General features: G+C 37.2%; 1 protein-coding gene across 2 annotated transcripts in view; it reads right to left on the minus strand.

Annotated features, from left to right (window-relative positions):
• Nucleotides 1–14,564, minus strand: part of RFTN1 (raftlin, lipid raft linker 1) — a 95,926-nt gene that overhangs the window by 45,776 nt on the left and 35,586 nt on the right. Inside the window, exons 1-2 of one of the 2 annotated variants that reach the window (XM_071429293.1) lie at nt 9,968–10,094; nt 9,661–9,847 (exon numbers count right to left, since the gene is read on the minus strand). In XM_071429293.1, the coding sequence (XP_071285394.1) occupies nt 9,661–9,847; nt 9,968–9,995 (215 nt within the window). In that variant the 5' untranslated portion in view covers nt 9,996–10,094. Of the gene's footprint in view, nt 1–9,660; nt 9,848–9,967; nt 10,095–14,564 lie in introns of those variants that run through there. The other variant, XM_071429292.1, reaches the window with a different exon arrangement.

The following is a 14,564-nucleotide window of genomic DNA, read 5'->3' on the forward strand; positions in this document are numbered from 1 at the left end:
GACAACATCTAAAATCAAGGGCTAATCAAAATAGTTTAACCTTCAGTCTTACCTTATGTTTCGCTTTTGGGAAATGTAAAGCAGTGCCTGAAGTCCCCTTGTCTTTCAGAAGAGACTAACTAACTCCTAAAATAATTCAAAGCAAATGGCATCTGCCATATGCATTTGCTGAACAAATGAGCACTATGGAAATAAGGTATTGGTCAAAATATGCCAAGGGATTTTTGGAAGTTATACTGAATGATCTTCAGAAACAACCTGCAGGCAGTGCTACTGAAGGCAGTTTTCATCTCCTCCTGCCTCCCATGAAAGGAAACTGATACACCTGATCAATAGAGGATGTCTAGACAATCACTCGCTTTCTCCGTTTTTCAGAAGAACACATGGAAGAACATTAAAAATAAAAGCAAGCTTGTCATTCTTTGGATTAGTAACAAAGCAGTTATCTAACATTTCCCAGAGAATCAAAAGATCTAGTTCTAAGTGAAGAACTAATCCTGGCCAGCAGCTGTTTGATGCCTGGCTACCTAGACGACAGAAAGAAAGGTACAGAAGTTTGAACTGGGAGTGCTGAGGAAGCAGCAAAACAGCAAAACAGGGGCTTGGCAGGCTTGCCATGCTTGCAAAAGCAAGCCTGTGCAAAAGGCCTGTTCTGGGGACTGGGACTGTGTGACACAAAGCTTCAGCTCCAGATGGTCCCAGGGGCTTTCCCGAGACACTTGCAGTTCCCCGGAGCCATGCGGTGCGTGGGCTGCTGACTGCAAACTGCCAGTGTTTCCTAGGCAATACTGCAGACTTCTGCTACATTTGATCCTCCCACTTTCACACAGGCTACACTCTCACCTCATTCCTCTTATCTCACTTATACCTGAACAGCTGGTAGCAGACTGTGCATTGTTTGGTAACACTGAAGACCCTTCCCTACTTGTTTTTTCCCTCTTTTCTAGTTTCTTCTTACAACCTGCGGTTCCATTCTCTACTTCATTCTGGACAAAAATTTTAACAAAGTGTTAAAATAAAAGTTAAAGTGTTTATGAAAATTATCCAAACTTCTTTATAGAATTTACACAGGTTATTATTGGGGGGCTAACAGTATTCCAGAACAATTCCTCTGCAACAGACACACATAAATTAACTTAAGAGCAAGAACAACTTTGTCAAGAAAATAAAAAATCATTTTGAGAGGGACAACACGTGTACTGCAGACAATCATTTTTGCTGTTCTAAGGTCCTAGATAAGAAAATCCATCCTGTGCATATTTTCTGCCACAGATGAACTCAAGAACATAAAAATAAACTTTAGAAATCCTCCCTGCTACTGTACTTGCAACCAGACCTACTATTTTTTTTTTTAGTCTGAATATGACTAATTCAAAGTCAAGATATCAAATCCAGGAAATTAAGTATGTGTGATGCTATTTTATGTGCCCACCCATTTGGCAAAGGCTGTTCATAACTCTGGCACTGCTGTGACCCACATGAAAATCCACTATTCTAATACCTCTGAAAGAATGAGATAGACTGCATTTTAAAGTTTAAATCCCCTAGCTACCTGAAAAAATAAATCTGTTTCAACCTGTATTGGTAAAGTTTATAGACAGGTATAAGGAAGAGAGAAGCTGGCCTTGAACCACTCTCTCCTAATTCCTCTCCTCCCCCTGAACAGCTCCCTGAGCTCTGATTTTGTGCAATTTTTTGAGGACCTGCTTCCAACCGCTTTGAAAGGACTAAGAGTTATCTGAAATACAGATTATATCCATAAAAAAATATAGTGATTATTACTGCAGCTGCTTAAAATGTCCTGTTTAACTCCTTTAAGAATCACTTAACTATAAAATATACTTGCTGCTTGGAAATATTTAATTGGAGATAATTTCTTCTCTAACAGTTTGGGGGCTGCCTCTGCACTAGGACTCATGAAAGAAATGGCATCAAATATGATTGCTCTTTGTTATGAACATTATTTTACAGAACACACTTAACAGATCCTACTAAATGCCATAAAATCCATAGTTAAAATCTTCCAATAGAAGGACTCTGTATTTCCAATAAGTATTTTTCCATGCTCTCAAGTAAATTATGTCTATATATGTTAAAAGCAAGTCTTTGTTTATACTGGTAGTTTTCATCTGTTTAGGAAAGCTTTAAAAGCCTGTTATTCTGTCAAAAACAAACAAACAGAACAAGATCCATACCATTTCATGTGAAAATAATAAATACCTGTGGATGTCACAGACCACAAAAACAATATTCCAAGCAAAGCTACGTGGGCAAGGAATTGTTTCCAGTCTCTATGCAATAAACAGTGCATTTCATACGTGTATCACAAAGTATGCCATAAATATCATAAAAGTCTCTCATAAAACTCTTTGAATATTATTAGTATAGCCATAGAGAAGTAGATAATTATAGGTACAGGTTAACTGTAATAAATACAGCTATAAAAAATAAAACAGCTATAACTGTTAATAATTCTGTATTAACAGTTACTAATAAAGTTTTAGTTTTATTAATTTAATGGGACTACTTTTAGGACCACTTTCACTAGAAACTATGAAATAGGACCCCCACAAAATGTACATCTATCAAGATCCCAGAAGCAAGAGAAAAAGTCCAAAAAGCACAGTTTTGTGCACTTGCATTCCTCTGCTCTCTTCTGAAAAAGGACTGATATCAATCGTGAGAAATAACCCAATAATCCATACCCAGGAGTCTCTTACCAGTTTTATAGCACAGGATGTTACTGGGAGTCCAACATATAAAATACTTTAAAATTCAAGCAATGGTTTATGTAAAGTTGATTTTCACTTTCCCATCATAAAATATTTCTCAACAAAAAGGAGAAAAGAGAAATGCTGAGATCAGTTTAGTCAAAAAAATATGGAAGCTCCAGCAGTTCTGAAGATCTTCCTTTTCTTCTGGATGCACAGTCATCAAGTTCTTCATTTCCTTCTCCTTCGTTGGAAAACTGAATCTTCCTCCCTTCACTCCTGCAAACATTTGGGTGTTTTGTATTACCTTTATTCCTCTGATTAAAAAAATCGCTGGGTTAATTAAAAAAGGTCCAGCCCTGAAAGCAGCACACCTGGATACACTAATGCTGTGCCCTTCCTGGAAGGCAGGATGAACTGGAGAAGCTGCTACATCCAGACTCACTACAACACCCTGTACTCACTGTAACATGTTTTGGGATGCCTGAGAGGGAACACAAGGGACAGTGTGAACAACACCAGCACTTCCCCTGCAGTGAGGAAGAGCAGTCTCCTGCCTCCCACCCCAGGACAGAACAACCACTGGTTAGCCCTGGAGATTGCCAGAAAATTTCATTGCAACTTACACACCCTGGGTTTTCTTTTTTTTTTTTTTTGTTATACGTTGTTTATCATTAACAAAGAGAAGGGCTCTTCTGCCACTGAAGGTAAACTCACCATGGACAACCTTAATCATAGGATGGCAAAGAGTTGAGGTGGAATTTCAGTCTACCTGATGCTGAGCAGAGGGTCAGCATTCACAGGCCTGGTGGCGCAAACATTGCCAAATTTTACCAATATGGAAAGGGCTCAGGACCACAGACTTCCAAAAAATGTCATCCTGAATCCTAAACAGGGTTTCTAGTGCCACTAAACAAGAAGATTATACATTGAATAAATAAGATTTTAACTTATAATTGGAAGTTCACTGGCCAAAAATATGTTACAATGGTTGTTTCACTAGGTTGTCATTTCCTGCACAGCTGTTTGCTGTTAAGCACCATTTCATGGTAGAAAAACCATAACCAGCTGTGGAAAACCAGTAACTTACACAGTAACTATTAAAGCTGACAACTTGGTGTCCCTTACAGACTGGATTTCCAATCCTTTTCAGATACAAGAAGGAACTGAGGAAGCCAACATTTGGTCCTAATCTTCCTGAAGTTCCCTATGCCCATGAGCTCAGCATGCCAAAACACACTTGTAAAACTGCAGAGATGCTCTAAAATTACTATCTCATTAAGATGATGCTAAGAATGTGAGCAGAGTTTGGAGATTTTCCACTACACAAGAATAGCTCTACCATTCAAATAGAACTGTACCTTCATAACTAACGGGTCTACATTACAAAAATAATAAAACCAAATAATAATAAAATAAATAAATAAAACACCAAAGTGATTGACATGAGCAGCTGGTATCTCTACAATTTCAGGTTAAATTTCCAGCAAAATTAGAGTATCTGAAAACCAAGAACCCAACAACTAAAAATCCACAGGTTTTATGATGCCCAGCAAAAAACCACACCATTTTTTATAAAAATAGAAGCAGGTATATTGCATGCTAAGAGCCAAGTCTAACCCATGTGACACTGTTTTAATGTTATTACCTAAACGTTTTCTTTACTATAGGAAATCTTATCACTGGAATAAGTATTATTTGTTAGTAAAATTTATAAACTTTTTAAAATGACAGTATATAAAGTTTCTTGAGAAAAGTTTGGGCATGTATTGATACACAGGCATCTTTAATGTGCAGTGTTTATAATTTTCAGAATACAGATGAAAGGACATTTATTTCAGGTCATTGTTAGAAGTTATTGTGAGGAAATATGTATTTCTTTGAACTTGTAACAGATAACAAGCCTTCAAAACTCAAACCATTGTCCTTTGAGCTAAAGGAAGATATCTGTTGACTCTTGGGCATGGAATAAATATTATCTTTTCATTAAGTTGAAATCAGCCTGCTGAGAGCAACAACACAGACTACATTTGCACACAAACCTGTTTGATCCCTAATGCTCATGAAGAGAGCATTAAAAGATCCCTAATGCTCATGAAGAGAGTAAATTCAGGCATTTCTCATCTTCAAGCTTAAATCCTACATGAAAACCAAATAGACACACACACACATTTATATTCAAAATAAAATATATTGTATCTATGCAAAGTACCTACTTTCACCAAAGTGAAAACACCAAAGAGAAATACCAGCAAAATCAGGAAACTGTAAAAATCTTTGTTTACTATTAAACTTTTGAACTCAGTCTGTCATATTCCTTTGCAGATAAATAGAGTTGTTGTTATCCAACTGATGATAGTTTGAATTTGTCAGGACTAACAGACACAGGAATTACAGAAATAGAATTAGAATAATCTCATCAAATGAATCTCTACAACACTTGACACCTCATTATTTTGCAGAAAGGGAAAACAGCTGCAAAGCTGTTTGAGGTCAGAACAGAAATTTAGAACATTTAGAAACTCTAAAAAATTATTATTAAATTAAACTTAGTCTACTTCTGCAGAGCAATGTTTCCCTGTTGGTTGCTTTACTGACTGAAGGCAAAACCTGTAGATGGTACATCCTTAGACACAGCTGGAACAATGGAGAGAAATTCTTTGGAATACCATTTATATCCCCTGCTTCTCTATCATGGTGAAATAAAGCATCTGCAGACATGTCAAAACTATTATAAGCAGACAGTTTATGAGCCCCAAATCCTGTACCTTTCCTGGTAAAAGGGAATGGAGGTTGCTTTCCAGTGCTGAGCACTTGGACATCAAAACATTTTAACTGACACTGAATTTTGAACCTTTAAGATATCAGACAGGGGTATCACGCTACAGGTTGCTGAGAACAAGTTAAAGCTGCTTTGCGCTATGGTTTTGTTGTAATTTTGTTCAGGGGCTGACTTAGCAATTTCTCTGCAGGAAACAGATAACCTGCCACAGCCACAAGCTGTCCAAAATAAGAATGCACCCAAAACACCTGCACAAAGATTGTTAAAGAAAAAAGCCAGTGAGTGTGGAAATAAAAGGTCAAGGAGAAAAAGGTTATTGCAGACACAAAGAACTACTGATTTCTGCTCCTGGGGGAATGTAAGAATGTGTTACTCTCCTGATCTTGTTTAGCCAGAACCTCCCAAACACATGGACCTTCCCCCATTCCTTCCATCAGCAGAGACCCACTGTCACACATTCACACTTTTCAGGTACCAGCTTTTATTCCCTTTCCTGAGACTGTAAGTGTAAATCAGTGTGAACTACTCTTCTCAAGCAGGAGTGTGAACAGCAGGCCACACCTGCACTCCACTCTTGGGGCCTTCCCTAAATTCAGAAAAAAAATCTACAAAAACTTGGGCTCAAAGAATTTTCTTCACACAACTGATATAGGATTCTTCAAGATTTCTTCCTTAAGAAACCCACATATCTCAGAACTCAGCACAGACAATAGAACAGACAACTGCCTTTTAGTTAAGTCCACTGAAATTTAGAGGGGGAAATAAAATATTCATGAGCGTTGAATTTATTGTTCTTTTATCTGACTATATTCCATGACTTTCAAACCACTTTCCAATCAACTGCTTAGTGTACACCATGCCATTAGATGCTACAGAAATATTTAAATTTATTATATTAAATTTATGACAGCAATGGCAAAGTTTTTTAGCAACTTGGTAGACTTCCTTCATGCCCAGTGCCTCTGAAGAGTTAAACACCCCTACATTTATTTCACTTACTTTATTGAACGTGATGCCTTTTGCACTGCAAACAATTGCATTGTTGATTTTTAAAAAAATCTGTCCCTTAATTCCATATTTTCCTAAACACTTTTGGTGGAAAATCATTGATTTTCAACATGTACAACTTCCATATATGATAGGGATGTGTTTCTTCAAATGTCCTACAGCAGGAATGACTCCTATTTCCATATTTACCACAAATGATTACATAGCCAAGATAATAAAGCCAGTGATACCAGATTAAACAGAAAGCTATCAAAGTGACTTTAAAAGTCACCTTAATGTACAATGCCATTGCAAATTCACTAGGAATATTTTCACACTACATGACAATGGCAAAATAGGATAAAATAACACTAACAGGTAATTTCCATGAATTCTAATGCACAACATGCCTCAGCACTACCTTTTCCATTTTATTGTTGAACAAATTCAGGCACTGCAAATCTCACTGACAGCAGCAGCATGGTGTTCCTGATACCCATCATCTGCTGCAGCTGGCATAGCCTCTTCCTACCTTTAGGGAGGCAGAGCTATAAAACTAAGTTCTCAAAGCACAAATCAACAGTATTAATTTTAAACCATAAAACTGACACAGAAAGGTGCAACACTTAGACTAAATACTAATTCAAGCAGTCAGTTCTATCTCTGTATAGACAGAATTGGCATTACTGTAGGCACTAATACAACAATTTCATTTCTGTTCCATTCAGAGAACAAAAAAAGGAAGGTGGAAAACACACTCTGTATCTGCTAGACAACAGACACATGAAGTGCAGTGTTGGAGCCACCTGGGATGAAACACCAGGAGTGAGAAAAGAGCTGCAGCCTCAGGCATTCTGCAGGAAGTGCCCAGGCCCCCCAAGGATGGGCTCCACACCAAGGTACAGAGTTTTTTATAACTCTTGGCTCTCCATGAACAACATACCACCAAAGGGATAGATTTGTACTCCACAGCATAAATGATGTTACCAGTGATCCTACAACTGTGGCTGGACTACTTTTACTCCTAAAATCTTATGACAGAAATAAACATTCATCTGATCTTAGCCTAAGCAGACCTAATTTCTACCCATGATTTAACTGTGATATACAGAGACTGCCTTGAGATGACAAGACACCTGACAGTCCTCAGGGGGAAAAATATAATTTCATCATTATCAGCAGTGTAATGAGAAAGGTTAATTAAAACAAGTACAGTATGTCTTTTTTCTTCATACTGTTACATATTTTTAGTTCCCAGCTGTTTGTGGAATGACATGAACATGGAGTTCAGATACAGGTGGTCTCTATGCAGGCCATAGTTATCCGAAATCTGTGCAACACCCACTTCTCTTCATCACACTTGGCAATGCAAATACTTGTTGCACCCACACACTATGGGAGAAGCTGCTTCCATACTCTCAGCCAAACTCAGGAACATTTAAGCTACATGAAACATTAAACTGATGTAATTTCCCTTTCTGGTACTTGTTTTTTTCCTGCTTCACCTAGGCAGTCAAAAATGACAGATAAGAAAATGCAGAGAAATGGACTGTGACTGTAAAAGGAAATATAATTGGCTCAAGACTCTCTACTGTCTTCAGTTTTGTATAGTCATTTACAGCTGTCTAAAGCCTGTGACACTGGCACCCAAGTGAGTGAGCAGGCAATTAAGATTTTGTACTCTTCCACAATCACTCTGCACAGATGTGAACTACTGGACACGGTGTGAGAGCAGTGACACTGAGCACTCTGGCTTGAGGACCACATCACTGAGAAGGAATCTGCTCTTTCCTGGCAGGCCTTCAGAGCTCAGACCTAGAAGATGCTGAGCCCTCAAGTCCCCTAACCAACAGAAGTCCTTAAGGACTTACTTAACATTACTTTCATGCATGTAAACACTTCCATTGCTCGAAGCATGTGTAGGCAGGGAAGACAAGGCCCCAAAACCACGCAATCTCAGCCCACCATCACTCAACAAGTCCACTGTTCAGCCAAACATTCTATGCTTTAACCATAAAACTGGAAGCCATTTAAACAATAATAACAGGCAAGCCAGCATGAAGTTCTGTATTAATAAAACTAAAATCAAGTCAAGGCAAAATAAGAGTTATTTTAGAAGCTCAAATTTCCTGTGACACCTAACACTTACATACACTTGCTAACAAAATGCAGAACTTTTTCCTTAGGTCAGAGGCAGAATTTCAACTCTGTCCATAGCCTCTATCAACTGAAGCAAATTGAATGGTGAATGGTTTGCTTTTTAAATAGGAGTATAAACCAGCTATGTCCTTTTCTTCAAGCATCAGCACAAAGAGAGGGACTAGGATTGCCAGATGGAGGTTTAATTATCTGCCAGCCTTCAGAATTGGTCATGGTTAGAAGGGCTGGACTGGGGAATGCAGCTGATGTAGGAAACTGAAGAGAATGGCTGCAACAATATAGGTAGCTGCAGAATTGGGAGTGGTCAGACAATCAGGTTTTAAATCATTAACCAAAAATCATATGTTTACAAATATCCACATTTTAATTTTCTTCTGGGCTATTTAACAGCACATCCTATAGTTTTGGTTTTTTTTAAATCATATTAAATAATAAAAGAACAGAATTCCTGTTTCTTTATTCATATTCAGACTTTATGTAAAATATTCTTAAAACATTTTAATAAGTGCACAAAGCAGGAAAGCAGTCTTTTTATTTATGGAGTTTGCACTGACTAAAACTTGTACTGTTTAGAGGAAAGAAGGGCCTAAAGTCTACGCATAAATTTAAGAAGTATGTGTTAGTACTACAGTTCTCAAATTAATTGCATTAACTGTAACCGTCTAAACACAAAATATGTCTTTTCTAAGCAAACAATTCTCCTGTCATAATTTAATCTAATAAATTTTTAAAGGGTACCAACAAGACCATCCTCACAAACTGTCATGCATAGGGCTTGTTTGTTTGCTCTCATGACAACACATCCCAAAATACAGAGCATATTTCAACTTGTTATTCTCCAAGTCGCTTGCCAAACTGCAGACAAATTGTAAACATGAAGAACATGTTAAGCCTATTCAAGCCCACAAAAAAAAATCAAGTCTTGCACAGTAAACTCTGCTATAATTTCCTGATGTAGGTCAAAACTCAGCAGGAAATCACATTGTCTATTTTTATCCCAGTTCACTGGAAGTGCTTTACCTTTCTGTTTTCTTGATAAGCACAGCCCTGAAGATTTGTTCCTGGGGAGTTTTCTCTTTTTCATCAGTTGGTTGCACAAAAGGGTGGACAGCAGCCAAGACAAAGCCCTGCTGGTACAATTCTTCCAGCTGAGCTGGAAGATCATACAAGGAGGAGAGCTTGATTGCAGATGATCCTGGCAGCTCAGCTGGAAACAAAAAGAAATTGGTCAGTAATCCGACACTGGACTATCATGTATTTTAAAATCCAGGCTCTTCAGAGTCAAGTAAGCCTCACACAGATCTACAATATTAACACCAAAACTGACCTTTCCTGAGACCCGTTTTGTATTTCATATTTTAAGCAGGCTGTCTTGGCGAAGTACTTGTATTACAAAAGAGACTCACGCAATTAAGCAAGAAATCAGATACATTAAAATGCCAAATCCACCACACAGTCTGGCAGAGATAAGTCGAAGAATTTAATAAAAACAAGGCAGTTGGTCAAAAGATATTCTAGGTTTTAGTAGTTGTCATAGTAATGCAAGTAAAGAAGAGTGAGCCATGAGTCAAAAACACAAAACAAGAGAGAAGAGTCAATGAAGGCAGAACATGTCAAATTCAAAAGCTATAAAAAGAAGCATCAATCTACACAAAATCAGACTAAGAGATCACTGATGCAACATGCTGATGAGACCAAGTATCTGCCAAAATGTCTGAAGAGACTTTTGTAGGTATATTGATAATAGGAACGTTGAATGATGCATCCCTATAGCAATGAGAAACCTTTTAGAATAAACACTAAATCTTATACCTCAGGATTTAAGCAAACCTATACATATTAGAGGTGAGGATGAGACACAGTATATGAAAATAATCCTTCCCCAATCTGCTTACTGCAAGGTTTTATGCCATCCTGTCAAGTATTTGTTGCTGACTCCTGTCAGACACTTGACATACACATGGATATTTCAGTCAGTATAGCAACTGCCCTTATTTCTTTGGAGTCTTGTGGGATTCAAAAGAAAATCCCATAAATCATCTAAAACAATCTTTTATTCTCTTCTTCTCTACATCAGTAATTCCTCATACACTTTTCTTATTTTATGGGAAACGACATCTCTCTTTCCTGACCTTTGCCTCTTCATTTCCATCTTGCTTGGAGGATATTTATTATGTCATCTAAACCACACCAGGGCATACAGAGTGGTGAGGTCCTGGGTGTTCTTCCCTCCCACTGAAACCAGGAGAGAGGAGATGCTGAAAGAAACACAGCAAATGCTCCCAGCACCTTGCAATCCTTTGCTAAAAAAAAAGCACTGGAGAATAGTTTGTATGAAATAAGCAGGCAATGCAAAATAAGGTTTCATTGTACTGCTTTTTCCATCAAACCGTATGGCTACCCTTTATGAATAATTTAAGGGGTTATCAAAAAACTAATAAATATTCAAACCAAATAATACCAAGGAATAATTTAAATAATAATAGAATAGATGTGCTTGGTATGTTTTTTCCTCATATAAGACCACATTCCAGAAGGGAATAATGGAACTTTTTGACCAGGAGTTTAAGATGTAGAATTTTTTATTATTTTAACAAATAAAATGAGATCCAAGCAACATGCACATTGACAGACAATAGGGCTCTACCTTCTACAACAGCATACAAATCACTTCAGAATCATAAAAAGAGATGGCACAATGAATAATGCATAATAAATAATAAACCAAACAGTTACTTACTGGAGCCTACTGGGGATAAAAATAGGGAAACAGATTTTAGAGAATTCCATTTTTCCTCTTGTACTCAGAGACTCCAAGTATTTTTGACTACACTGCAAGTAATTAATTTCTAAATGAGGGGTTTATTTGGATAAAATAATGGAATGACTAAACACTACTCAGCACTGTTAATTCTGGTCAGAGTGCTCCAATTTTTAACCATCCCCTACGAAAACTGGAGTATGTATGTAGCATCAGGATTCTTCTGAGGATAGCTTGAGTAAGATTGGTAAAAAGTCTAGTCATTAACATGGGAGACTGGCTGCTTCCTCCTAAAAGCTAAACATGAGGAAAAAGTGTGGAAATGCATGTAATTGGAGTCTTGGGATGTAACTTGATTAAAAAAGAAACATAATAGAAAATAGAGATGGGTGGGATCATTCAGCTAGCTCATCCTACTACCTAGAGGCAGGATCAGTTCTAGTTTAGCTGTTTCTCCGTTTTTCTCATCTATTTTTAAAAACCTTTAGTAATGGAAATTCCACAAGCCCCCTAAGTCATTTTTCAGCACTTCTCTATTCTTCCTACTTAAAACCCCTTCCTAGCACGTGGCCTAAATTTCCCTCTCTTAAATTCATGATTGCTACTTCTCCACTTGAGTATTCCTTTTCTGCAACAGCATTTCATAACTCCTAACACCATTCATGCTTTAATCTTACTTTCTTTATACTGTATAAACTCAGTCCTTTCAATGTTCCTGTTCTCCTGTCTTCTGTATTTCTAAGTAACTTTTGATGTTCTCTCCTGATTCTCTTCAACTGGTCCACATTTTTCTTCAAGTATAGTTCCTAATTTTGACCACAATGATCCAGCACAAGCCTCACCACTGCTCTGTAAAATGGAAAACTCTAACACTTAATACATCTTATGTCAGTTTACATCATCCCAGGGGAAAAAAAACAAAGGAAATTCTTCTCCCCATAACTAACAGTGGCCAGTTTTCCTGTTCTTTGTGAATTTTAGGATTTTTCCTTTCATTTCTCAAGGGCCATTCTGGATTCTGACTCTCACAGTATGAACAGCACTTCTCAGACTGGCAAACTGTAATAAATATATTCAGCAGTCATTGCTGCAATAGTTAATGGAAACTATTAATTTTAACAGACTCTGACCAGAACAATCTTAAGCCTTACAGCTAATACATCTTTTTTGTTTGACACTGAACTATTGCTAATTTCTCCTCAGACTAGAGATCCTTCACAGCAGAAAGACAAGTTCCTGTTACACAACTGATGCCCACAAGGTCTGAGAGTTTTCTGGATCTACAGACCTGTGCTGTGCCTTCTTGTTACTCTCCAACTGGTTTGAGTTGTGCAGATTCCTCCCCAGAAATCCTTGCTACACATCATCCTCTGGGTATTTCATAACACATTTTTTCCAGTATCTTTCTGGGCATTAAGTTGAGCTAACAATCTCACAAAACTCTTTCAGTGTAGGTTAAAAAAGGACATCACATTTTGCTAGAGTTGTATTCATTCTTCAACAGTCTCCAATCTTAAATTATAAAATTTCAATTATTTCTTCAGCTAATTCCTCCACAGTGCATACCTGTAAGTTTGGCCTACTTGGAAACATCTAATTTATCAAATCAGTTGTCAATCTAGTCTTTCCTTATGTTACCTTAGAAAAATGCTTACATTTTCAGAAAGCCTTACTCAATTTCCAGTAAAATATATTAAAATGCTTGGTTTAGTTGTTAAAGAGAATTCCAACTATATCATTTTGGAAGCAAAACGAAGACTAAAATTGTGTACAACAGGGACCTGTGCACGGTAAAAGAACAAATGGAAAACCAAATAAAAACTTGTATAACACCAGTGCTTAGAAGCCTTTGTTTTGCCAAAACATAATGCTGACTTCTTTTATCAGCCTCTTTTTTGCTCTTGAACTGCAGTTGGCTCTAAGTTTTAGGTTCTGGTCCATATTTGCACGTTTATTGTTGTATTTCTCAATGAGGCCTCAGAAGATTCCTTTGTTTATCATCTAGATGAATGTGTAAGAAACTTGTAAATGAAAGAAGCCAAATTCTTCACTTAGGTTAAAGTTGAAGGTGGAAATAGTGGCGCTTGCTGCTTTTGGACTGGATTACCAGACAAATTAGTTTGTTGCCTGATACATACAAAAAATTACAACTTTACAGACTCTTCAAAAAGAAAGAAAGTTTGTATTATACAACTGATATCTGTAAGGTGACTTTCCTGGGTCTAGGGACTTGTGCATTCTTTGCTGCTAATGGAAAAACCTGACCAGATATTCTCACTTACCTTGATCTTACCACAGAGAAACCAAAAAGAGGAGAGAATTTCCATAAAAATCTACAGGTTTTCATGTGTATTTGAAAGTGGTCATTTCTGTAGCTCCAAAAAGCAATTTATGGGAAAAAGAGAAAGGAGGCACAGTCTATTACCAGAATCCTGAGGGACTAAGAGCAGGCTGAGAAACAAGATTTTGAAGAGGACTTCTTCCTGTGTTAAGGAGCTCCTCTTTCCCTCCCAGTGGATCATCCAGGGCTTCTACCACCGAGAACAAACAGCCATTGACTGGCTCCAAACTGAAGCATCTCATGTGACCTCTGACAACTGTGCTATAGTCCACACTAATGAGGGAGACACCTCCTGATCAAATACTAAGAGACTTACAACAACCGTCCATAAAAAGTAGTTTGATTTTTGTGTATTAAAACAATAGATTTGGCTACCTTTGAGATGCTGTAAACCAACACTGTGAAGTAAGAAAGGTATAGTATGTCTTATAAATAATCCCTCAATTTACCTATTAGCCCATGCTTAATGACACCCATCATCAAGTACATGACATCTTTATATAATATATATACTCAACAAAATTACGTGATTTTAACTCTATTCTATTTGATAAACAGCAACTTCCTCTTCCTGACACTTACATTTAAGACAAAGATAAAATGAACTTTATTATTTTTTAATTTCCTATTATATGTGAATGATAGCTATGCCCCAGAAAAGCTGAAACGTTAAATGCCAAAATGGCATTTATTTAATTTCTCTTTACTGAAATGGTCAAATCTGAGGTCAAATTTGGGTCTTGGTTTCTTGGCACCTATCCTTAATATTTTATTTAAAAGAGCAAGCATAAAGTTCTACTTTAAATTTCTATTATCCTGTCT

Source organism: Agelaius tricolor, unplaced genomic scaffold (genome assembly GCF_023055355.1).
Source record: "Agelaius tricolor isolate 1412-34295 unplaced genomic scaffold, bAgeTri1.0.p SCAF_6, whole genome shotgun sequence".
Classification (NCBI taxonomy): Eukaryota; Metazoa; Chordata; class Aves; order Passeriformes; family Icteridae; genus Agelaius; species Agelaius tricolor.